This window comes from Aquarana catesbeiana, linkage group LG01 (genome assembly GCF_042186555.1).
Source record: "Aquarana catesbeiana isolate 2022-GZ linkage group LG01, ASM4218655v1, whole genome shotgun sequence".
NCBI classification, from domain to species: domain Eukaryota; kingdom Metazoa; phylum Chordata; class Amphibia; order Anura; family Ranidae; genus Aquarana; species Aquarana catesbeiana.
Genome location: NC_133324.1, coordinates 954,502,388 through 954,529,578, shown reverse-complemented (window position 1 = coordinate 954,529,578; position 27,191 = coordinate 954,502,388). Strand labels below are relative to the sequence as shown.

Below are 27,191 nucleotides of genomic sequence, written 5' to 3'. Positions count from 1 at the left end.
GTTTAAAAATAAGATAAAAAAGCAAAAAAATGAGGGGAAAAAAAAAAAAAAGCACCCCTGTCCCCCCCCCTGCTCTCGCACAAAGGCGAACGTAAGCGTCGGTCTGGCGTCAAATGTAAACAGCAATTGCACCATGCATGTGAGGTATCACCGCGAAGGTCAGATCGAGGGCAGTAATTTTAGCAGTAGACCTCCTCTGTAAATCTAAAGTGGTAACCTGTAAAGGCTTTTAAAGACTTTTAAAAATGTATTTAGTTTGTCGCCACTGCACGTTTGTGCGCAATTTTAAAGCATGTCATGTTTGGTATCCATGTACTCGGCCTAAGATCATCTTTTTTATTTCATCAAACATTTGGGCAATATAGTGTGTTTTAGTGCATTAAAATGTTAAAAAGTGTGTTTTTTTTTCCCCAAAAAATGCGTTTGAAAAATCGCTGCGCAAATACTGTGTGAAAAAAAAAAAAAATGAAACACCCACCATTTTAATCTGTAGGGCATTTGCTTTAAAAAAATATATAATGTTTGGGGGTTCAAAGTAATTTTCTTGCAAAAAAAAATAATTTTTTCATGTAAACAAAGTGTCAGAAAGGGCTTTGTCTTCAAGTGGTTAGAGTGGGTGATGTGTGACATAAGCTTCTAAATGTTGTGCATAAAATGCCAGGACAGTTCAAAACCCCCCCCAAATGACCCCATTTTGGAAAGTAGACACCCCAAGCTATTTGCTGAGAGGCATGTCGAGTCCATGGAATATTTTATATTGTGACACAAGTTGCGGGGAAAAAGACAAATTTTTTTTTTTTTTTTTTTTTTTGCACAAAGTTGTCACTAAATGATATATTGCTCAAACATGCCATGGGAATATGTGAAATTACACCCCAAAATACATTCTGTTGCTTCTCCTGAATACGGGGATACCCCATGTGTGAGACTTTTTGGGAGCCTAGCCGCGTACGGGACCCCAAAAACCAAGCACCGCCTTCAGGCTTTCTAAGGGCGTAAATTTTTGATTTCACTCTTCACTGCCTATCACAGTTTCGGAGGCCATGGAATGCCCAGATGGCATAAACCCCCCCCCCCCCCAAATGACCCCATTTTGGAAAATAGACACCCAAAGCTATTTGCTGAGAGGTATAGTGAGTATTTTGCAGACCTCACTTTTTGTCACAAACTTTTGAAAATTGAAAAAAGAAAAAAAAATACGTTTTTCTTGTCTTTCTTCATTTTCAAAAACAAATGAGAGCTGCAAAATGCTCGCCATGCCTCTCAGCAAATAGCTTGGGGTGTCTACTTTCCAAAATGGGGTCATTTGGGGGGGTTTTGTGCCATCTTGGCATTTTATGGCCTTCAAAACTGTGATAGGTAGTGAGGAGTGAAATCAAAAATTTATGCCCTTAGAAATCCTGAAGGCGGTGCTTGGTTTTCGGGGCCCCGTACGCGGCTAGGCTCCCAAAAAGTCCCACACATGTGGTATCCCCATACTCAGGAGAAGCAGCTGAATGTATTTTGGGGTGCAATTCCATATATGCCCATGGCCTGTGTGAGCAATATATCATTTAGTGACAACTTTTTGTAATTTTTTTTTTTTTTTGTCATTATTCAATCACTTGGGACAAAAAAAATAAATATTCAATGAGTTCAACATGCCTCTCAGCAATTTCCTTTGGGTGTCTACTTTCCAAAATGGGGTCATTTGGGGGGGTTTTGTACTGCCCTGCCATTTTAGCACCTCATGAAATGACATAGGCAGTCATAAACTAAAAGCTGTGTAAATTCCAGAAAATGTACCCTAGTTTGTAGACGCTATAACTTTTGCGCAAACCAATAAATATACGCTTATTGACATTTTTTTTACCAAAGACATGTGGCCGAATACATTTTGGCCTAAATGTATGACTAAAATTGAGTTTATTGGATTTTTTTTATAACAAAAAGTAGAAAATATATTTTTTTTCAAAATTTTCGGTCTTTTTCCGTTTATAGCGCAAAAAATAAAAACAGCAGAGGTGATCAAATACCATCAAAAGAAAGCTCTATTTGTGGGAAGAAAAGGACGCAAGTTTCGTTTGGTTACAGCATTGCATGACCGCGCAATTAGCAGTTAAAGCGACGCAGTGCCAAATTGTAAAAAGTGCTCTGGTCAGGAAGGGGGTAAATCCTTCCGGGGCTGAAGTGGTTAAGAACCCACTCCACCTAGATCCTGCATCCGAAGCAGAGAAGGCAGGGACACCGGTGGAGTAGACCGGCAGATCAGCCGCATGATCCAGCTAAGATACCTTCATCAAGCATATGGAGTGAAGGTAAAGCTCACTGCAGAACCGAGGTTCGCCAAGAGGGTCTTGCAGTGGTCCCACCCTAAAGGTAGGCCTGAGCTACTTGATTATCCTCTCAGGTGTGCCGTCCTGGAAGATGACTTGAGAAAAGTACTAGTTACTTACCGGTAACTGTCTTTCTGGGAAATCTTCCAGGACGGCAAGCCTACTTCCCACCCGTTGGAGGGAAAATTTTAGAACACTAGAAGGTGAGTACCTATGAGGAATGATTTCCCTTGTGAAACAGGTTCAGGAGTTACTTCTCTACAAACTGAGGATCAAGGGGAAGGGTGTGGACTTAAAACAGCTGTTGATTGATTGTGTTTCCTGTCGGGAGGAGCCTCTCATCTCTCAGGTGTGCCGTCCTGGAAGATTTCCCAGAAAGACAGTTACCGGTAAGTAACTAGTACTTCTTCTTTTTTTTTTTTTTTTTTTTTTTTTTTTTTTGGAAAAGAGTCAAACCAAAATAAAGTTAAAAAAAAAAAAAAATTTAAAGTGCCCCTGTAATCGAACGCATACGCAAGTCCCGCCCACATATGAAAACTGTGTTCAAACCACACATGTGAGGTATCGCTGCGATTGGTAGAGCGAGAGCAATAATTTTGGCACTAGACCTCCTCTGTAACTCAAAACATGTAACCAGTAAAAAATTTTAAAGCGTCGCCTATGGGGATTTTTAAGTAGCGAAGTTTGGTGCCATTCCACAAGCGTGTGCAATTTTGAAAGGTGACACTTTGGGTATTTATTTACTCGGCGTAACTTCATCTTTCACATTATGCAAAAACATTGGGCTAACTTTACTGTTTTTAAAAGCAAAGCACAACATTTTTTTCCAAAAAAAGCATTCGAAAAATTGCTGCGCAAATACCGTGCGAGATAAAGTTTCAATGACCACCATTGTATTCTCTAGGGTCTTTGCTAAAAAAAAAAATATAATATTTTGGGGTTCTATGTAATTTTCTAGCAAATAAATGATGATTTTTTTTGCATGTAGAAGAGAAATGTCAGAATTGGCCTGGGTGCTCCAGAATGCCTGAAGGTGCTCCCTGCATGTTGGGCCTCTGTATGTGGCCACACTGTGTAAAAGTCTCACGCATGTGGTATCGCCATACTCGGGAGTAATAGCAGAATGTGTTTTGGGGTGTAATTTGTGGTATGCATGTGCTGTGTGTGTGTGTGAGAACTAACCTGCTAATATGATGATTTTGTTGGAAAAAGAAACTTGATTTTGCAAAGAATTGTGGGAAAAGACCACTTCAAAAAAGTCGCCATGCATTTTTCTAAATACCTTGGAATGTCTTCTTTCCAAAAAGGGGTCATTTGGGGGGTATTTGTACTTTTCTGGCATGTTGGGGTCTCAAGAAATTAGATAGGCCGTCAGTACTTCAGGTGTGATCAATTTTCAGATATTGGCACCATAGCTTTTGGACTCTAACTTTCACTAAGCCCAAATCTCCACCGATTTGGGTTATTTTTACCAAAGATATGTAGCGGTATACATTTTGGCCAAAATATATGAAGAAAAATTACTAATTTGCAAAATTTTATAACAAACTAAAACATTTTTTTTACAGATTTTTCGTTTTTTTTTTTTTTTTTTTCCTTTACCACCTAATACCACCAAAAGAAAGCTCTATTTGTGTGAAAAAAAGACAAAAATTTCATAGATACAGTGTTGCATGACTGAGTAATTCTCATTCAAAATGTGAGAGCACCAAAAGCTGAAAATTGGTCTGGTTTTTAGGGGGGTTTAAGTGCCCAGTGGTTAAAATCTTTTTTTTATTGCCACCCCCGCATCCCTGAGTGCAGGTGGAGGTCGGAGGGGCACCTTTTCAGCACTGAGCGCAGTGGAAACTAAGTGCAGGTCCTGCAGTCCCATACCCTCAGCAGCGTGTGATAGCAACAAACCACGCTGGGTATTGGGAGTGCACGGCCTGTGGCGGATGACGTTCTGTCCGGCCGGAGGGGCGTGCACTTGCGGGTTCCGGCCGCGAACAATGAAAAGGAGCCAGGCATGGGCTGGAGAGGAGCCGTACATGCTGTGGAGACAGCAGAGGCTCCGGAGGTGACGCTACAATGGCGGACGCAGAGGGATCAGACCAGACTGCTCCAGCAGAGACCAGCTCCAGCCATGTGAAGGTAAAGGGAACCTAGGGTTGAACTCCCCTGGACTGAACCCCCCCCCCCCCCTTAGTAGTATGGGATGGGGAAAAAAGGGGGGGGTAGGTAAAGAGGACCCTCCGGTGTCAGAGGGTGGATCATAGGGTCCCTGGTGAGGCAAGCCCATATGAAGATGCTGCACTCCTGCAATTGCAGGGGAGGGTACGGAGTATCAATTTTGTGGGTTTTTTCCTTTATGTCTTTTCAAAAAACAGACAAAACCAGGGCCCCTCATAATGCAAAAAGGAGGTGCCCTTCTTGTAAAACTACCATCAGATTCCTGGGGAAAGCATTATGTAAAAAATGTATTAGTAAACTAGTACAAGAGCATTCCACAGAGCAGAGTGAGCTAGCGGCATCTGTTTAAGAATTATCCAGTACTTTTGAATCTATTAAAACTTTTTTTTTTTTTTTTTTTGAAGGGTTTCAGATACCGCAGGTGCAGATTGCTCCTCCCCCAGTACAGGCAGCATTACCAATGACGCAAGCAATACCCTCCACTAGTGCAGGTCCTTCAGTAGCCCCTAGAGAGGAGGCGGAGTAGGAACCGAAAAGTGCAACATCCGGCTCCCAAGATTCTGAGGGTGAAGCTCTGGATGGGGAGTCCAGAAAGCCATCCAGATACAAACTCATTAGAAGTTGACCATCTTTTAGGGGCCATTTATACCACACTAGGTATACAAGTGGAAAAGAAACCTCTATCCTTGCATGATCAGATGTATGAAGGCTTAGGAGAACAGGAAAAGAAGAATTTTCCTGTTCATTAGGTCTTAATGGAGGCAATTAAGAAAGAATGTCAGGAACCAGAAAGAAACCATTTTTTTTTTTTTTCTAAAGCCTTTGAGACGGTTTCCCTTCACAAAGGATCCAGCATTAGTATGGAACAATACTCCAAAATTAGATGCAGCTTTTTCACAAGTGTCGAGACACACTGATTTAGCATTTGAGGACATGGGGGTCCTATCCGAGGCGATGGATAGGAGGATGGACTCTTTATTAAAGAAGTCCCGGGACTCAACAGTGGGCAGCCTAAAGCCAGCTTTGGCGGTCACTGTGGTGGCTAGGAATGTAGAGTTCTGGTTGAACTAAATACAGGCACATATTGAAGGAACTGCAAAAGAGCAGATACTATCTTCCTTTCCCACACTCCTGCGAGGCATCGCGTATATCGCAGATGCTTCAGCAGAGCTGGTGCGGATGGCAGCCAGATCCTCCGCACTAGCCAACTCTACAAGAAGGGCCCTATGGTTAAAGACATGGCAGGGGGACTGCGCATCCAAAGCCAAACTCTGCGGGATTCCATTTACAGGGGACCTGCTGTTCGGCCAGGGTTGGAGAAAGTGCTGGACCGTACAGCAGATAAGGAAGCGTTTCCATTGAAATGCAAAGCAACTTGGAGTCAACCACAACAGAATAAAAAGAGGCAAAGAAGGGATACAAGATCCTGCTTTACAGCACCCAAGGCGGATAACCAGAGAAAACCTTGGGTTCAGAGAGGGAAAGGCAAGGGAGGAGCGATTTTTCGTCCTGAGCAAACCCACAACATAAAATGACAAGGCAGTCACAGTGGGAGGAAGACTGGGGGCCTTCCTCCCACAATGGGAAGGAATATCCTCCAACTTTTTTTTTCTTGAGAACAATAAGAGAAGGGTATCATCTAGAGTTCTCAAGATGTCACCAAACATCCAAAAAACAAGGAAAAGGCCAGAGGGTTAATGAGATCCATAAAGGAGCTCAAAGAACAAGGAGTAATCACCAAAGTACCAAAAGAAGAAAGAGGGCAGGGTTTCTACTCCCACATAAAAAATATGTGTAAAAAAACCTCTGGGATGGTCAGACCAATCCTCAACCTCAAACCCCTAAATGTGTCAATACCCTTCAAAAGGTTCAGAATGGATTCCATATATTCAGTAAAGGCGCTATTGCCCCCAAACTGTTATATGGTTTCCCTAGACTTTAAAGGACGTGTACCTCCACATCCCGATACATCAGAACTGTCAGGAATTTCTAAGGTTAGCAATAGAAACAGAAAAGGAAATGGTGCACCTTCAGTTTCAAGCTTTACCCTTTGGCCTTTCCTCCTCACCCAGAATTTTTAAAAAAATTCTGGCCGAAGCTTTGGCACCGTTACGAATCAAATGCATATCCATCATTGCCTATTTAGACGACCTTCTCCTTTTTGCAGAAACACCTGGGAAATTACTAGAGAATCTCAATTACACGCAGACATTCTTAGAAAACTTAGGTTGGTTGATAAATTTATAAAAATCCAATCTACAACCCACTTAACAAATATACCTGGGATATATCATAGATTCAGCTCAACAAAGAGTGTTCCTACCCAAGGAGAAAATAGAAAAAATTCAGAAGGAAGTGAGCATAATGCAGGCTAATTTACCATGTGCCATAAGGCAGGTAATGTCAACACTGGGGTTGCTAACATCTGCAATCCCAGCAGTACAATGGGCAGGCCTGCATTTTCGGACACTACAGATGTTCCTGTTAAAAATATGGGACCACAAGCAGGAGTCCTTAAACACCAAAGTTCTAATACCAGCAAGGGTAAAAAGAACCTTGTGGTGGAGGAGGACAGGAAATGTGAACAAAGGACGGTTGTGGAGCCTACCCATTTCCCAAATCTTAACCACAGACGTAAGCGGCGTAGGTTGGGGGGCACATCTAGGCTCTTGGATAACACGGGACTTGGGGGGGGGGGGGGGGGGGGGAGAGGAGAGGATGAGATCATCAAACTGGAAGGAATTGAAAGCAGTATGGTTTGCACTTCAAACCTTCCAGAAAGAGTTGAGGGCATCATTTGCAGGTCAAGTCCGACAATTCATCGGTAATCGCCTACATAAACAAACAGGTGGGAACAAGAAGCGGAACCCTGTGGGCTTTAGCAGAGGAAATCTTGAACTGGGGGGAGGAAAACATACTCTCATTATCAGCAGTCCACTTAAAGGGGGATTTAAACAAAGTGGCAGATTTCCTCAGCAGGAAAAAAAGTGAGAGAAGGCGATTGGGTACTAAAACAGGAGGTATTCGAACAGATTACTCAAAAATGGGGAATACCTCAGGTAGAATTGTTTGCCACAGGAAAGTCAGAACATTCTTCTCCCTGAAAAGCGAGGATGGAGCGCTCGGGGTAGATGCGTTAGCGCAGAGGCTGGCATTCAACAAATGCTATGCCTTTCCCCCACCAGTACTGCTACCAGCAGTAATAAGAAAATTACATACAGAGAATACAACACTAATTCTCATAGCACCTCACTGTCCCGGTAGACCGTGGTTCTCTATGCTCAAAGAACTCGCGGTAGAACCCCACCCTGGTTATTACCAGCCCAGGAAGATCTACTCTCCCAGGGCCCAGTACGCTGCCCCCAAGTGGAAAGGTGGAAATTGGCCGCATGGTATCTGAGGAGCAGCTGCTGGAAGCAAAAGGGTTCTCAAGCCGTTTAGTAGATACTCTGCTGAAAAGCAGGAAGGTTAAGACACGTAACATCTACCAGAAAGTATGGAAGTGCTTTAACAGATGGTGCACAGACAACAGTTTCAACACACAAAGCTCAGTGGCAGTCTTATGCCCCGTACACACGGTCAGACATTGATCTGACATTCCGACAACAAAATCCTAGGATTTTTTCCGACGGATGTTGGCTCAAACTTGTCTTGCATACCAACGGTCACACAAAGTTGTCGGAAAATCCGATCATTCTGAACGCGGTGACGTAAATCACGTATGTCGGGACTATAAATGGGGCAGTAGCCAATGGCTTTCATCTCTTTATTTATTCTGAGCATGCGTGGCACTTTGTGCGTCAGATTTGTGTACACACGATCGGAATTTTCGACAACGGATTTTGTTGGAAAATTTTATAGCCTGCTCTCAAACTTTGTGTGTTGGAAAATCCGATGGAAAATGTGTGATGGAGCCCACACACGGTCGGAATTTCCGACAACAAGGTCCTATCGCACATTTTCTGTCGGAAAATCCGACCGTGTGTACAGGGCATTGGTTTCTACAGAATGGTAGACAAAGGACTAAGCCTTAGCACATTAAAGAGTCAAGTGTCAACACAGTTTACCAGGAAAAAAGATTAGCGTCTAATCCATGGATAATCAGACTCTTTAGACCTGTGAGCAGACTGAGACCGATACACAGTAAAGTCTTTCCAAAGTGGGATCTGTCATTAGTGCTGCAAACTGACAGCAGATCCCTTTGAACCATTAGAGAATTGCAGCCTGTCTTTTTGGTAGCAATTACTACAGCCAAAAGGGTCTGTGAGATAGAGGCCCTATCGATCAGACCCCCCCCCCCCCCCCTTTTTTTTTCAGATTTTTCCGGATTGCATAATCTTTCAAATGGATGCGGGATTTCCGCCTATAGTGGCCTCAAAATTCCAGAGGCAAAGAAATTTTTACCTTCATTTTATCCGAATCCCTCTAAGGAACAAGAGTCAGACCTTTGGACGCAAGGTCTTACATGCCGTGGTCCCGCCTTAGGGGTAAGTGCTCATTTATCCTCTCAGGTGGCTGTACTGAAAGACGATTAGGGGAAAAACGAAGTTATTTACTGGTAATGTTCTTTCCCGGAGTCTTTCAGGACAGCCGGGTACGCACCCTAATGTTTGGACATGAAGATTTCCTTACAGGAAATGTGATATAGTTAGATATGTGTATCATATGTTCTTGTGTCTCCCCATTGGACTGGTGCTCTTCAAAGAACTGAAGAGCCAGCAGGGGAGGAGGAAATTTATAGAAGGCTGGCACAGTGTTTCCTACAGAGGGGAGGAGCCAAGATCTCTCAGGTGGCTGTCCTGGGATGCCGGGAAAGAACGTTACCAGTAAGTAACCTCGTTATTTTCACCTTAATGCATCCTATGCATTAAGGTGAAAAACACCTGGCAGTGACCAGCCCAACCCCCCCCCCCCCCCCCGTTTTACTTACTTGAGCCCTGGAACTTGACCTACGGGGCTGCGTTGTCTCTCTGCCTGTGGTTCTCGGCTCTTGATTGGATAGATTGATAGCAGCGCAGCCATTGGCTCCCGCTGCTGTCAATCAAATCCAATGATGTGGGTGCTGGGGGGCGGGGCCGAGTCCTGCATTCAGCCTCTATGGATGCCGAATTCTGGATTCGGGAGCGCGCCTGCAAAGGTAATCCCTGGGAGAGCGCTTCTCCCAGGGAGTTATCTGATGCGGGGAAGAGCCGCTGTGGGACCCCAGAAGAGCAGGTTTGGGCCACTCTGTGCAAAACGAGCTGCACAGTGGAGGTAAGTATATGTCGTGTAGTGTGTGTTTTGTTTTTTGTTTTCTTGAGTAACAAACCCTTACAATCACTTTAAGGCCTCTTTCACACGGACTGTCCGTTCAGGTCCGCCTGTCAGATTTTTAGGCGGACCTGAATGGACACTCCATAGATCTCTATGGAGTGTCGGATGTCAGCGGTGACATGTCCGCTGACATCTGACCCGCTCCGATCCGAAAAAGTGTAACGGAGGAAAAACCTACTTTTCCATTCAACGGGCCTGTCTTCCTGCTCAGTGGGGATCGGCGGAGCGATCCCCGCTGAGTAAGTGGATGTTCACGGGGCGGATCATCACTGATCCGCCCCATGTGCAAGAGCCCTAAGTGTTAACATCAGTTTTGTATTTTGGTCCTGGCAGCCTTAGGAAAGAATTTGCATGTTTCCTGAACAGGGATGGAGGGAGTCTAAGGTGTGTGTTTTATTAACCACTTGAAGACCAGGCCTATTTCTGACATTTTGTTGCTTACAAGTTCAAATCAGTTTTTTGCTAGAAAATTTGAAAATGACTTGGAACCCCCAAACATTGTATGTCCTAGAGAATAAAATGGCGGTCATTGCAATACTTTCTCACTGTGTTTACAGAGCGGTCTTTTAAACGCAATTTTTTTGAGAAGAAAATACTTTCATGAATAAAAAAACAAAACCGACTATTTATCTATTTTTTTTTTTTATAATGTTTAAGATGTTATGCGAAGTAAATGGATGCCTAACATGTCACAAGTTAAAATTGTGCACACTTGGGGGGCTGGCTGCTGCAGAGCAAGATGTCCGCTTAACCCATAAGCTCTGCTCAGCCTTCGGGACAACCGTCAACTCTCTGCCTTCCATAACATTCCTCCCCCCCCCTCTCTCCCATACCAGAGGGGAGCTGGTACATCAGACGACACAGCGGTATGTCCAGAAAGAAAAACCACTGCTTGTACAGGTAGTGCCGCCTCACGGATGACTTCTCACAGAAGGACATGCAGTCCAGCCAAAAAAGGTGCTGGAGCAACATCTCCTCCTCCGCCCTTCTCAACAGACACAGTGCCACAGGACCCTGCTCTCCATTCAGAGGACAGAACCCTATAAATGCCCAGGTTCTATCTAAGGGCTTTAGAGCAGTGTTGCGTAGAGCTCCTACCATTGGCAGGACATTTTGCCCTAGTATATACACCAGTAGACCTCACCGTCCACACTGGTTGCAGTTTAAGAGAACGTATTGATGTGGTGACAGTAGATGTCCATGTTGCCCCCATGTGAAACAGAGGGATGTCATTCACTCTGTCTTTTAATAAGGATTTCAAGGTCTCCACATTTTTAACTGCAATAACAAATTCTTGGTCTATGTAGTCACATGTGAGCTGTGTTCTGTACAGTATGTGGGTCATACTACCTGCAGGTTGAGAGATCGCCTACAAGATCATTTATGACATTGCTAAAGATCATTCAATTAACATAGCAAGGCATTGGAATTTGTGTCATAAGTATGTCAGCGGTTTGTGTATTTAGGGAGTGGAAAAGATTGGTGTTATCTAGAAGGGGGGGGGGGTAACAAATTTATAATATTGTGCAAAAGAGAAGTGTATTGGATCTTCCATCTCAACACTAGAAAGCCCATTGGGCTCAACTTTGAGTGGGATGTCTCACACTTCTACGAATGAAGATTGCAGCACCACATTATCTGATGTTTGGTGGCTGCGTCACCTTTCCTCTTCCTTTTTTTTTTTTTTTTTTTTTTTTTTTTTTTTTTTCCCCCTAAAATTTTTCCATATTACATCTTATATCTTCCTATCATCTTTGGACGCCAGAAGTGTGTATATGTATATAACAATTTAATGAGTATAGTTGTGTATGCTTCCATATTCGGCTTCCTCAAAAATGGGGCTATGATTTGTTTTTGTAGTGCTGTATATGTATATTCTTATTTTTCATAACTTTTTTTTTTTTTTTTTTCTACCTGAACTGGAAAGCACTATCGCCTCCACTACATAAAGTCCCTGGGCCTGATGGTTTCAGATATGAGCACTACAAGCAATTCTCCAAACTACTAGCCCCTCATCTGTCAATCATACACTCTCCACAGGCTTCATCCCCTCAGAAGCCCTTGAAGCGAACATCACCACAATCCCTAAACCTGGCAAACCAGGCGAAGACTGAGCAAGCTACAAGGCCCATCTCACTACTAAAAACTGACCCAAACTTTATGCCAAACTTTTGGTCACATGCATTTCTTCCATCAGTCCACACCTAGTACATCCAGACCAAGTGGGATTCGTAGCTGGCCGACAGGCTTCTGATGGCACCTGCCGGTACATTGACCTACAATGGGTCAAATGCCACCGAACAAGTAAAAAGATGTAGCGCTAATTTAAAGTTTGTCAGTGATGAGCTGTTGAAAAACGATCCAATCAAAAGTCCACCACAAGATGACTCAAATAATGGATAGAACAGCCGCCACCAGCACTCAATAATACTGACTCTTACCCTCCATAGAAGGGGTATAAGCGATGGATAAATTGGGTAATAACACCAACGATCCTCCTGCACAAATTGGTCCGCTTCACCAAGATTACACTTATCCACTTCACAGGATTTGATAACAGAGCTCAAAAGACCACCTTCATTCAACCAGGAAATTGGTGGATGGACTCCAGCATCAACATTGGTAATCACAGGGATGTAAAGAAGGGAACTCTCATTGCGTAGGCATCCAAATATGCAATTTATTGAGTAAAAAAGGCCAATACACTCGCATGATAAAAATTTCAAGCAGGCATATGGAAATGACCAGTGTTTCCAACCAGTAAGATTGCAGCCGCATCACCAAATGCCACTGAACACCTTCTGTTCATCTCCTTAGATGCAGAGAAGGCATTTAAGAGTGGACTGGAACTTCTTAAAAGCAGTTGTAATTAAATTTCTCTTTTCCGGCCCAATACTTAAGGCAATAATGGCACTATACTCCTCTCCTGGAGCTAAAGTTATAACTTCAGGCATTCTGTCAGACCTCTTCTATATAACCAATGGAACACGACAAGGATGGTCCCTATCGCTGCTAATCTTCACCCTTATGGTGCCACTAGCGCATTCCATTCGTACTCACCAGCTATATCTGGCATTGAAATTGGTGAGCTCAATCACAAAATTGGTCTCTATGCCGACAATGTGATTAGATCGATAACCAACCACACAAAATCACTCAATCTCCATCATACCCCAGACCATTTTAACAAGGCATACACGATCAATTATTCAAAATCCTGTATGATTGGAGAAAATATCGACCCTAACACCAAGCTTAGCATTGCTCAACAAACCACTTTTTTTCCCTGACTGCTGAGCTCTGATGAAGAAGGGATGAGCCCTTCGAAACGCGTAAGCGAGCAGTGTTATATATTCCTCGGAAACACCTTTGGAAGGCTTCGTTCATCATTTATACCACTTATTGCAAGTTGATGTCCAAGGTTTATGGCACATGATTCTTTACTGCTTGTGAGTAATTTCCTTTATCATTTTACTTAATAAATGTTTTACAAAAGATAATGCACATGGCTGGTGCGCCCTTCTCTCTTTTTATTTCTCAGCCTCACTATCCATAGCAGCCAGGAGAGCCCTTTGGCTCAAAATCTGGGTGGGGGATACAGCCTCTAAGCTACACTTATGTTGTATTGCCTTTTTTGGGCAAATTTATCTTCGGCTCTCAGCTGAATGAATCTTTAGAGTGTATGGCTGATGGGAAGAAAACCTTCCCAGTTAAGAAAAAAAAAAATTTCCCAGAAAACCGTAGTCCCTATAGGGGACAAAAATGAGAGAACAGGATATAGGAAAACCGAAAGCAGTGGTCCGGTCAGAAGGGAAGGCCAAGGGCAAACGTGCTCTTTAACCCTCCTGGCCAAAATCCCAAACCGCAGTGATGTCAGGTGCCAAGTGGGAGGAAGATTGAAAGAATTCTATCCCCAGTGGAAAAAAATAACCGCCAACAATTTTGTCGGGAGTAATCGAGAAAGGGGTATGCCTTGGAGTTCAGCGAGAGTACTATTACCCAATTGTCCAGGGCCCCAGCAAAAGCCCAGGCATTGCTGCAACTCATTGGGGACTGGTATTAGGACCTTTTGGTCTACCAATTCCCCTAACAGGAAGAAGGTAAGGATTTTTACTTGCATGCATTTTTGTACAGAAACCTTCCGGCAGATACCTTCAATCTAAAGCCACAGTCATGCGGTACAAATAAGTTTGAATGGAGCCATTTTACTCTGTCAGGAACCTGCTCCAAAGGGATTGTTTCATGGCAACAATAGACTTAAAAGATGCCTATCTGCACACTCCCATCAGAGAAAGCTCCCAAAAATGTATCCGCATGGCAGTACAAATAGATCCTTTCCCCTATCGCTTTCAAAGCCGAGCCTTGCCCTTCGGCCTCTCCTTGGCCCTGAGGATCTTTACTAAGATCCTGGCAGAGTCCCTTGCCCCGTTAAGGCTGCAATCCAATAATTATCCCATACTTGGTGCTATGAACAGCAAGTTGTCCAAACTACTGGAAGACCTAATAGTGGCATAACAGTGGTTATACCAGTTAGGATGGATTATCAGTATGGAGAAGTCGAATGTCTGTCTCTGTCTTAGGACTTATGACAGCCTCCATCCCAGCAGTCAGATGGGCCAGGTTTCACCAGAGACCACTTCAGTCCTTCCTCCAAAATTTAGGAAGTAAAGGCTTGGAGAACAAGCTATACCTTCCAGTCAAAACAAGGCAAGCCCTATGGTGGTGGAGAAACCAAGCCAAGCTATGAGAAGGGCTGCTGTGGACTTTCTCCCATATACTGACTCCAGATGCCAGCAGTCAGGGATAGGGGGCCCATTTTGGAGGGACAATGGGCGCAAGGTATCTGGACTCAACTAGAGAGACAGCACTCATCCAACTACAAAGAACTCGAAGCTGTAGTCAGAAATTGCAGCATTCCAAAATCAACTCGGAGGCCAGCACGTACAAGTCAGGTTGGACAATATAACCTCTGTAGCATACAGTGCCTTGCAAAAGTATTCACCCCTTGACATTTTTCATGTTTTGCCTCACAACCTGGAATTTAACATGGATTGTTTGTGGATTTGCATCATTTAATTTACAGAACATGCCAACAACTTTGAATGTATGTTTTTTTTATTATAACACTGTGCATATCTATTCACCCCCTAAATTCAATGCTTTGTAGAGCCATCTTTTGTGGCTATTACAGCTCCAAGTTGCTTTGGAGAAGTCTCTAAGCTTGCCATATCTTACCACTGGGATTTTTGCCCATTCCTCCTTGCAAAACTGCTTCAGCTCCTTCAAGTTGGATGGTTTGCGCTTGTGAACAGCAATCTTTTAGTCTGACCACATTTTCTATTGGATTATGGTCTGGGCTTTGACTAGGCCATTCCAACATACTTACATGTTTCCCCTTAAACCACTTACTCGCTTTAGCAGTGTTTGGGGGTCATTGTCCTGCTGGAAGGTAAATCTCCGCCCTAGACTCAAATCACACACGAGTGGTACAGGATTGCTCAAGAATATCCCTGTATTTAGCACCATCCATCTTTCCCTCAACTCTGACCAGTTTCCCAGTCCTGACTGCTGAAAAACATCCCCACAGCATGATTCTGCCACCACCATGTTTCACTGTGGGGATGGTGTTCTTTGGGTGATGTGCTGGGTTTGTGCCAGACATAGCATTTTCTTTGAAGGCCAAAAAGTTAAATTTTAGTCTTATAAGACCAGAGCATACATTTTGGGGAGTCTCCCACATGCCTTTTCACAAACTCAAAATGTGCCATTTTGTTTTTTTGCTGAAAGTAATGGCTTGCTTATGACCACTCTGCCATAAAGCCCAACTCTATGGAGCGTATGGCTTATTGTCGTCCTATGTACAGATACTTCAGTCTCTGCTGTGGAACTCTGAAGCTCCTCCAGGGTTACCTTAGGTCTCTGTGCTGCCTCTCTGATGCCTTCTTTACCTGGTCTGAGTTTTGCAGAAATGGCATCCCAAGTGGGGCCTCCCAGAGATCAACTTTTTTGTGTATGTATGTCTGTATCCCCTGATCAGATTGCTGAATATAAAAGCATGCTTCAAGTAAGCTCACACTGAGACAAGTTCAGTGGAAAAGTTACTTCTGTTTAATATTTCCGCTTAAGATTTTTATACAATTCCATTAAAGTTCTGAGATACGTCAGACTAGCACCTACTAACCACAAGTACAAGAATACATATAGTGCAAGGAACATGACAACGTTTTGACTTTTAGCTGGTGCACATTTGCAGAAGTGAATAATTGTTTTTGCAGCATTCTCTTGCTTCGTTGTGTTATGCTGTTATATTCTGAATGTATTCAGTGAAGCAGGCGCAAACTTTTTGATTAACTCTTTGCAGTCAGTCCAGTTCCTAAGCGAGCTTTGCAGAATATCTGTAAATGTCTTCAGGCTTAATAAGCCTAGAAGCTGACTTTATATATGTTAGGTATATAAAGCAGGTATTGGAATAGACAGTTCACCATGATCACATCCATTACAGTCCCCCCTTGAAGCTGTCTATTTCACACTGTCCCTCATACTAAAAGTTCTACTCACTACCCTGGCCTTCTCCTCTGCAACTCTTTTTCAGCTGTATATAGAGAAGAGCAGTGACTCTCTACCCCCTCGATACAGCTTGGAGGGGGCAATCAGGTGCTGTCTGTCCCTGTAATCCTATGCATCTCGGGTGGAGGTGACTGTAATGGAGCGTAACACATCATCTGGTATTTCCTGGTTCACAAACATGGGAGTAGATTGGGCAACAGCTTTTTCTACACACTTCTTAAAGTAGGGAAGAACACAGCAGACCATGACAGCTAGGGTCACTAGAATTATCAGAATGGCTATTCCGATCTGTGTTAAAATTCCCTGCCATCCCCTTTATCCAGGTGAAGTACTGATCCCAGGGGTTGGAGAGCCCTGAATTCTTAATTCTTTGGACAAATCCTCAAGCTTGTGGATGGCTAAAGTCACTTTACCATTTGGGCCTGTGTTATCTGGGATATAAGTACAGCATGTACTCGTTTCAGGTAACATCTTACACATACCCCCCTTTTCAGCTAGGACCATGTCTAGGTCATGTCATATGACCTTCCAAAACCGTATGACCTTAGACATACGGTTTTGGAAGGTCATATGTGAAGCGGCTTCTAGTTGTTCGGCTAAACCTCAGAGTACATCTCTGGTGTATTTAACAAACCTTTGTTGGTTGTAGTAGATGTAATTAATCCAGTCTACATTCTTGTTTACAGTGATGATGGGGATCAGGGACTCAAATCCTGCTGCTACTTGGTCTCTTGCTTTGAACTCATCTGGGACCCCTCTAGGGACCCCTATGGCATTTATGTATACATGAGAGTCAGTTACCTGCTGGGACACTCCTACGCCTCCTGTTAGGTCGGGGTGTGTTTGTATTTGGCCTTGGGTTCTCAGAGAATATGTAGAGGCATTATGGCCTTGGCTAATGCACATTCTTCTGTCCACTGTCCTGTCAATCTGCTTCTAATTTTCATGTCTCCGCAGATACAGTACACGTCTCCCAAAGACTGAACTTGATTTTGCACTAGATCTGCAGACACCTCACTATAAGATCCACAGTAACCCTTAGTGAAATTCCCATGAGGTTTCCCCACTCCCTGATACCACCCATAGCATGTGCAATTGCCAGGATATATGGCGATACCTTCTCCTGGCTTGGGGGTCTTGGTAACTATGGGATATTCCTTCTTTCAATGTTCACACGTGGAGTGGTTGTGTTGGTGAATAGGCTGAGGAAACATGTCTCATGTTCTGGGGGTATGTTTAGGGGTACCGCTCCTAAGTGTGGTCTAGCCCCCCACATAGCAATTGGTCTTATTGTGTTTCCCTGCACTGTACCTCATCCACTCGAGCCACAAGTTGACATCTGAGAACCCGGTTTCTGCAGCCATAGTATCCTCAAAGGTAGGTTCTGCTATGGCCCCCATGTCCTTTTAATGTCTGTATATGGGGCCTCAGGGGGTTTGAGCTAGATGTGGATTGGGGAACTCCCCACTCTGGGTTATTGAACATATGTTTCAGTTGGAAAGGCTTTCTAAAACCGGGATACCCACTTCCCCACCATAGGCCCAGAACATAGGTCCCACTGTCTCCTGGGCTAGGATTATCAATGGTCAGCCTGAACACTCTGGTGAAATACTGATCTGTGTGTTTGTCAATCTAAGTGACTTCCCATTTTTGTCTTTTCTATTTTGGGTGTTTTCAGGTTTGTACCCCCAGTGTTCCAACCCACTGCTCCCCAGGAATCATGGTTGTTACCCTAGTAGGTGTCAATGACGCATACATACAGTCATGGATCTTACTGCTTCAGGACCAGATCTTGTACATAGTACCTGGAATTATCTGTTCATAAGAGGATATAAAAGTGGCAACATGTGTATTGGATGAGTTATACCAGAATTGTTGTACCATCTTTGTTTGATGGCTACCTCTTGCATCTGGGCAATGATTACTATGAAAAGGAGATACAGAATCATTGTTTGGTCCCCTCGGCCTCTTCCTCAGGTACAGGCAATTTCTTGCAGTGAGAGGCGTGTGTCCACTTGTTCTTCCCGGCCACCTTGACTGATGTGGCAGTTATTAGGAGAACCTGGAAAGGACCATCATATCTGGGTTCAAGAGGAGTATATTTTCTCACCAACTTCTTTATCAGGACCCAATCACTGGGAACCAGCTTGTTGTGTGGCTGTAGCTAGCTCAGGATCTGGAATGGAAGAAAACGCTTCCGAATGGATACGGGTTAATTCTCGAGATAAAACTGTCACATAATCAGTTAATACATCAGATTGGCGCTGCAACTGTTGTGGGAAATAACAACCCAATCTGGAGGATGAACCAAACAATATCTCATAGGGTGACAGACCATGGTTTCCCCTTGGAGGGTACCTAACACTGAATAAGGCAATGGGTAGGCTGTCTGGCCAACTCAGTCCCATTTCCTGAGGCATTTTTAGCATTCTAGATTTTATTGTGCCATTCAATCTTTCCACCTTCCCACTGCTGAGGATGGTATGGGGTGTGGAAAGCTAGTGTGACCCCCCCCCCCAAAGTTGCCCATATTTCCTTGGTCTCTGAGGCCATAAAAGCCGGCCCCTGATCGCTCTCTATGACCTCTGGGACACCATATCTGCACACTATTTCTATAAAGTCTTTCAGCTGTGGTCTTTGCCGTCATGTTGGTAACGGGATAGGCTTCCAGCCTACGTGGTAGACACGGTCTCTTGTTTAATTCCATGATTCCTTCAACTTCTGTGGCTCCTTTTTTGATCCACACTTTTTCTTCTTTGTCAGCTGTCTCTTGTTGCTCCTTGAGGTGGGTCCTGTTTACAGGAGGGTTTTGTAGAATCGTGGTTTGTACAGTCTCTTCAGAGGTGTCTATTGGGTCATCCAGGATAGGTGCATTCACTCTGCTGACCACTTCTCACGTTCAATCTGCAGCTTGTTTCGCAGCGGTATCTGCCAGGTGATTTCCTCGTGCTTCTTGAGAAACCTGCTTGCTATGCGTCTTTACCTTAAGTATAGCCACTTGTGCTGGGAGGAGTAGGGTATCCATTAAGTCCTTGACAGCTGCACTGTGTTTTACAGGTGTTCCTGCTGCTGTCAGGACCCCTCTGGTTTTTCAGGGTAATGCTGAAGCTTGAACTGTATTAACTGCATATCCTGTGTGGTAAAGTCCAGTACTGTCTGCATACCTGGAACCATCCACAAGGGCTGTCATCACTTCGAAGCAGTCATGAGTGGTGAGATGAGGATCATTTTTCAAAGAGGTTCCCCCTCAAAGAGGAAGCGGAGTGGGTGGGTTAAGGGTATCACATGGGAGGACGGTGATGTTATCGGGGAGAAGCAAGGCACACTGGAGTCTGAGGAGGTGTCTTGCTCGCAACAGGTGTTTGGGCTGTACTTGGTACTCTCTGAGACAAACAGTTTAAAAGTCTTTTCATAGTCTGGGAGGCCCAGGGCTGTTGAGAGGATCTCCTTCAGAGTTTCAAAATTGTCCACAGCTTCTGGTAAAAACAGGAAAGGGTCAGATTTCAGGGCATCATAAAGGGATTGCATCAAAGGGAGGCTTATGGAACTGGGATCCAAGAAAGGCAGTAGAAGATTAATCCTAGAAAGGCGTGAAGGGGCTTTTGACCTTGAGGCAAAGGGATGCTCTTGATAGCAGCAACTCTTTCTTCAGTGAGATGTCAGGTGCCTTGGGAGATGCAGAGGCCTAGGAAAATCACTTTCTCTTTCTTTTTGCTTTAAGGCCTTACATCCTTGCTCAGCCAGGTAGTGTAGAAGGCTTTCAGAGACGATTGAGGCATCACCAAGGGTATCTGCACAAGCAGGAGGTCATCTACATACTGAAGGAGTACAATGTCTGGGTGTACAATGTTTCAAATGGTCCTCCTTGGGTTTAGGATTTTGACCCATGGTCACCAGCCACCCGCACCATGTCCTTATCACCACTCTTTCCGGCCATTTTTAAGTACATCAGTGTCAATATTCCAAGATTTCCATTTTTTTTTTAAATCTCCATAGGCGATGCTTTAAATGGTTACCAGTATAGAGGTCTTTTGCTAAAATTATTACTCTGCTTGCTGCAATACCTCACATGTGTGATTTGAACACTGTTTTATATTTGTGGGTGCGACTTTTGTGTATACGTTTGCTTCTGCGCGTGAGCTCCGAGGCATATGGTGCCTAAATCTTTCTTTGTTTGTTTTTTAACACTCGGGAATAAAATGGTGGTTGTTGCAATATTTTCAAACCGTATTTGCGCAGAGGTCTTACAAGCGCCCTTTTTTGGGAAAAAATACTTTTTTGAATTCAAGACAACAGTAAAGGTAGCCCTATGTGTTTTTTTTTTTTTTTTTATTTATTGTGAAAGATAATGTTACACCGAGTAAATTGATACCTAACATGTCACGTGTCAAAATTGCGCCCGCTTGTGGAATGTTGACAAACTTTTACCCTTAATCTCCACAGGCGACGTTTAAAAAAAATTCTATAGGTTGCATGTTTTGAGTTACAGAGCAGGTCTGGGGCTAGAATTATTGCTCTCGCTCTACCGATCACGGCAATACCTCACATATGTGGTTTAAACACAGTTTTCATATGCTGGCGCTACTCGCATATGTGTTCACTTCCGCATGCGAGCTTGGCGGGACTGGAATTTTTCTTTTACCTTTTTTTATTTTTACACTGTTCTTTAAAAAAAATTATATATATATATATATATATATATATATATATATATATATATATATATATATATATATATATATATATATATATATATATATATATATTTTTATTCCTATTACAAGGAAGGTAAACCTTCCTTGTAATAGAAAAAAGGCATGACCAGGACCTCTTAAATATGAGATCTGGGGTCAAAAAGACCTTGTATCTCATTTACACTAAAATGCAATTTAAAAAAAAAAGCCCTTTAAGGGCTATGGGCAGAAGTGACGTTTTTGATGTCGCTTTGGCCCTGCAATGGTATGGAGACGGTTGGGGGCCATCTTCCCCTCACTCGTGTCCATACCCAGCAATGAAGAGGATCCAATTGCCCCTGCTGACTTCTCCGGAGCATGGCGGGAGGGCCTCTCCCTCCACTGATTAAAAGTGATCTTGCGGCGAATCCGCCACAGAGACCACCATTATCAGAAACCGGACCGCTGGCCGAAGAAGAGGATACTGGGGTTATGGCAGCTAGTTGCTGCCATAATGATATTACTCTTCAAAGTTAGGACATATCAGTGTGCGGCGGTCCGGAAGTGGTTAAACACCAATTGCATGAAAAATGAGCACTGGTGCTTTGACGTTAACATCTGGCCGTGAGGTTTTATATTTTGTGTATTTTTTGCGCTTTTCCAAACACACATTTTGGTGCTTTTAGCATTATTTTGCAACTTTAACGTGTGCTTTTGTTGTTGTGTTTCTAAACCTCTGGGCTGGAGAACATGGGACAGTTATATTAGAGATGGCCAGTGATCTTCAGACCTTCATAAACCGGCCATCTCAATGACAGAAGGGTGCTTCCTGTGATGAGAAGTAAAGAACATGTTCTTCACTCCTCATCTCTGCTTCATAAACTGGCACACCTGAGAGATCAGCGGTGATCATAAGGACCTTGGCTTTTCTGTTTTATGAAGACGCCTAAGATTTATCATCCCTTGGGGGAGATTCTCACTTTGTTTTGTCTTGGGGATGGAATATCCCAAGATGGACAGTTGGACACATATACCAATGAACACATTTTAGGAAGTTCTAATCTGTAAGGGTTGGATTTGCCCCTGTAGTTAGTTTTGACACCAGCAAATGGAGAAGTATTTGCCCCGTCTGTAGAAATTAGTGACACTTTTTTTTTTTTTTTTATTTCTCTTCAGGAAAGACGTTTAGCCCAACAACGATCGCTAAGTTTGAGTCAGTAAAGCTAAGCTACAGGTATATGTGCCGGATTAAACTCTTTCTACAACGCTGGCTGAAAGACATTGAAAAGAATGAACACCTTCAAGAGGTAAGCTGGGCTTAAAACCACTTCTAAAGTTTGTTAGTTCCAGAAATTGGTGTGGGCAGCCTATTTTATTTATTTTTTTTGGTCTATTTGCTTCTGAAAAGTGTTCGGTGAGCGACTATAGAGGCTGCCACTGCTGACTCCCCAGGCCGATCCAGTGGCTTAATTGGGTGACTTCACTACCTGCAAGGCTGGTCTGGGTTTTTAAGTCCCAAATGGTGGTTTCAGTGGTTTCATAAGGGTCCCTCCAGTTTACACCCTTTGGGCCGTAAAGTAAAGCCAAAACATAGGAACAATGGGTATCTTCTAAGTGTTAAACACTTGCCAAATGGCCGCTAGTTCTGGGAGGCTGTCATGACTGCCTCCCATAATTGCACCCGCCCTGTGATCCGTGTCCGGAGGACACTGCTGAACACAGATTGAGGTTAAGAGCTAATCAGCAGCTGATCACCTGTGTCCAATCACAGATGTAAATAGAAGCTGGTTATTGGCATTCCTTTCCTCATGCTGACAGCGTGAGAAGAGAGCCGGTAACTGGCTTCTCTAAAAGGAACATGTACACTGATTACCAGTGCCTGCACATAAGTGAAGGAGAAAAATTACTTGTTTCCAAAACTTTATAACAAATTATGAAAGGTGTGTATTTTTGCTAACAAAAAAAAAAACCCACTGGTGATTAAATACCACCAAAGATTTATTTGTGTGGAAAAAATGATCAAATGTCATATGGGTACAGTGTTGGATGACGGTGCAATTTATATTCAAAGTATAACCACTGAAAATTGGCCTGGGCAAGAAGGGGTTAAAGCGCCTAGTAAGCTAGTGATTAAAGGGGCTGGGGCAGGGGGGTCCTGAAAACTTGCCAAGGAACTAGATGGGGGGGGGGGAGATTGGGATTTGATATTTTTGTCTCTAATATGCGAACACTTCTTCAGTTGATGGGGGGGGGGGGGGTTTTTTTTTTTTTTTTTGCAAAAAAATTCTTGGCACACAGCATAATTGTCTGTCAGTCCAGTCCATTGTATGCTTTCTTGATTGTTGCCTCTGAAACAATGCTTGACTATATTTTTGGACCTTGGATGATCCATCATGAACAGGCGCTGGCTCTGTCCCGGAAGAGGAAACGACGGACAGACCTTAACAAAATCGCAGAGGACTGCTTGGAGATTTTTTTTATGAAAAAACCCAAACCAGATCCCCAGCAATTGGAACAGATTGCTGATTTCCTGCAGATTGAGACGGATGTAAGTATTTTCATAATGGGATTGTCAACCTTTGTAGTAAGGTGTGTGTTTTTGTGTTTTTTTTTTTTTTTTTTTTTTTTTTTATTTTGTGGGTTCATGCATAGGCAGGTGCAGTTGGCTATTCTGCCCTTAGGTGACTGTCAGAAAAGTGTCTGGTTACAGCATACAGTCATTAGGCGCTGGGCCCCTTTTTAGTTAGGACTTCTCCTGCAGTGATGTCATGGGTGAGTCAATGCCCTGTTATTAGCCAGGTTGGGAGGAGCCATGGGACATGGGAGCCAAACGCCCCACACCAGCACATGGAGGCCCTGGACAGGGCTGGGAGAAGTAGCCCTGCACCCAGAACAGCCAGCTGTAGACTGTCTGACCCTTTATGGAGGTCTGGCTAGGGCGGGTTGCAAAAGGCCTTTTGGACCAGGCCAAGAGTTCCCTGAGTGGGGTTATTATTCTGCAGGGTTCCAGGATAAGTGTACCTGTGGAGGAGGTAAGTGCAGAGAACCCAGTCACCCAGTCCTGTGAGTACTAAAGCCCTTGGGTAGAAGGAGATGGCTACATATGATTTCACGTTTGACTTCTGTGAACCATCCACTAAATGACTATTGACAAGGACTCCAGAATATACTGTATGTCGATCGGTTATGACATTTTTGACTTCCATCAGTAAGGTGCAGTAACCTCAACATGTGGGGTACAATATGATGCAAAGGTTGTCCTCAGCAGGAGGGACAGTGTTCTAGCAAGAATAGGAGGGTGGCAGGGACTTGTGCTTTTGGCACCAACGTTCAGTCAACTGTGAAGCCCCTCTTACATGTGTTTTGATCCTATGTGCTGGCCATAGCTGACCTCACACAGCCACCAAGCTGGAAGAATTCCAGTGAAGACCCAGACAAAATGGTAGCTGGACCCTCAGGGTTGGTTGGGAGGGAGTCTGACATTCATTAAAGAAAAGATCAATGCCCAAAGACGGTTTGTGTATAAGTCTTGGTTGTCGTTGCCTAGACAGGAAGCAATGAAAGTTGTATCCCTAGTTACTAAGTGTCTTGACTTCAGTATTTGAGTCACTGATCTCGTACAGGAACTCTTAAAAGAGGAAATCAGTGGCAGCCTTCATGTTTCGCTAACAGATGCAACTATGGGTGAACTGGAGGAGTGAGCACTCATTTAGCTTGCTCCTCCACGATTGTGCCTACACCACCATATATACGATTGAAAACCAGGTTGCTGGCTACAGTAAATGTATAAAAAGCCGCGCATTAAAAATGATCAAATATTAAATTGTGAATTAGTCCTTGTGAATAAATGTCCGACACCAAATAAGGTCAACAAAAATGAAATGGTGAAAAAAAAATTTCTGAAAATGTTGTTTTCAATAATCAATAGCTAGTGGTAGAAGTTCAGGTAACGCACTTCCTGTTAGATGAAATGCTTACTAGATAGCAAGCCAAATAAAACAGGTGGCTTTGAACCCAGCCTGGGCCTTTGGGGAACCTTTCCGGATACGTCCTGGACAAATTTCACTCACAGACCGAATCGGATCCACGAAGGTTGTACCCAAAAAAAATTTTTTTAGGATAACATAGCGTAATACTGACACAAATACGTAGTATTGAAGAAAAAAAGTTTATATGTAAATATAGCTGTGATAAATCATATAAATCATACACCATCCAGTGCCCATAGGCACAAATGAAATGGTGAAGTGAGTGACATCAACCATGCAAAACAGTGAAAAATCTCCTATATGGAGAGCTGGTGCAGAAATCCATCCAAAAAAGCCGCTTACCAGAGATAAAACCAAAGAGGCATGTGATTGACCACCAGATGACAGTTGGAAAAAAAGGAAGGAATCTGAGGCTGCTTACCAGAATTAATTTTTTTTTTTTTTCTTGCTGGCTACAGTGGCAGGTGCTGGCCAACACCAGAACTCTGGTCATTTTTACATGTTGATGTTTTTGTGTGTGGTTGTGCCTGACCTTACAAATGTGCTTCTGGAAGAATGTCTATGGCAGTGGTTCTCAACTCCAGTCCTCGGGACCCACCAACAGGCCAGATTTTAAGTATTCCCTTGGGGAATTGCAGACTAGAATACTGCAATCACTGAGCAGCAAATGATATCACCTGTCATGTATTTCCGTTATCTTGCAAACCTGGCCTGTTGGTGGGTCCTGAGGACAGGAGTTGAGAACCCCTGGTCTATGGGAATGTTTGACCATTCTTCCAGAAACACATTTGTAAGGTCAGGCACTGATGTTGGGCAAGAAGGCTTGCAGTCGCCACTCTAATTAATCCCAAAGGCATTCTATTGGGTTGAGGTCAGGACTCTGTGTAGGCCAGTCAAGTTCCCTCACCCCAAACTCGCTCATCCACACTATATTGCCAAAACCTATTGGGCTACCCCTTCAAATCATTTGGAGGAATATGGTGAATGATTGTTTTTCAGGGGTTGGGCTTGGCCCCTTAGTATTCTGACACCTTAAGAATTTTTCACAGGAAAAGACATTTTGGAGAATTTCCTGCTCCCAACTTTGTGGGAACAGTTTGGGGATGGCCCTTTCCTTGTTCCAGCATGACTGCACAAAGCAAGGTCCATAAAAATGTGGTTGAGAAAGTTTGGGGTGGAATAACTTGACTGGCCTGCACAGTCCTGACTTCAACCCTATGAATTACCTTTGGGATGACTGGGTGGAGACTGAGCCAGGCCTTCTCGTCCAACATCAGTGCCTGACCTCACAAAGGTGCTTCTGGAAGAATGGTCAAAACTTCCCACAGACACTCCTAAACCTTCTGGACAGCCTTCCCAGAAGAGTTGAAGCTGTTATAGCTGCAAAAGGCTTACTCGATACTGAAACCTAGAGCCTAAGACGCCATTAAAGTTCATGTGTGCGTAAAGGCAGATGTCCCAATACTTTTGGCAATATAGTGTATCTGCAAACTATTGTCTTGTTTTTTGGTCTCTGTACCATCATATTTTGCTTACAATTTCTTTGTTCTTCAGGTGGTCTATGTGTGGTTCTGTAATCGCCTTCAGTCTCTGGTTGTGAAGGAGCCTAGTAACAAAAATTATGAACCACAACCCATCGTCCCTCATGTTGGAGTTTTTTCTCATCAGGAAATGCCATTTCTAGGATATAGGTCTGGGTCACCACCAATGTACAACCCTGCTTTTCACCACAAAAACATGTTCCAACAGCATGTGCCACATGGATTGCAGCATGGAAACCAAATCTGCTAACTTTGAGTCTAAGACTTCTTTGAAATGGGACTATTGGCCTTCCTTGCTTGTATCCAGATTATGTTCTGGCCCCAGTATGAAGACCTTTTATATTTTAATTTACATTTTTAGAGACTTTTAATGCTTTGCAAGACTCTTGGGTGACTCTAATTTGTAATTTCCTGTTTGCCATTGTCTATCTTTGATCTACAATGTGGATGTCTCTCCTTCCCAAATCCTTCCAAAATTAGAGGTTTTGACTAGGGAGAGCTCAGGGTCTTATCAAATGAGAAGATGATATAATTAAGTGGCTTGTTGGAGGGTTTTATTCTGTGTTTACTTCACTTTGCTTGTTTACTCTGTTTTTAAAATGCCTTCTATGTCAACCAGTT

General features: G+C 43.5%; 1 protein-coding gene across 1 annotated transcript in view; it reads left to right on the top strand.

The window, feature by feature from the left end:
• The window catches only part of LOC141126507 (POU domain, class 5, transcription factor 1.1-like), a 41,024-nt gene extending 14,204 nt beyond the window's left edge, over positions 1-26,820 (top strand). The window contains exons 3-5 of the mRNA XM_073612448.1: positions 22,217-22,346; positions 23,423-23,588; positions 26,584-26,820. Of these exons, the coding sequence (XP_073468549.1) occupies positions 22,217-22,346; positions 23,423-23,588; positions 26,584-26,820 (533 nt within the window). The remainder of the gene's footprint in view (positions 1-22,216; positions 22,347-23,422; positions 23,589-26,583) is intronic.
• Positions 26,821-27,191: the final 371 nt, after the last annotated feature.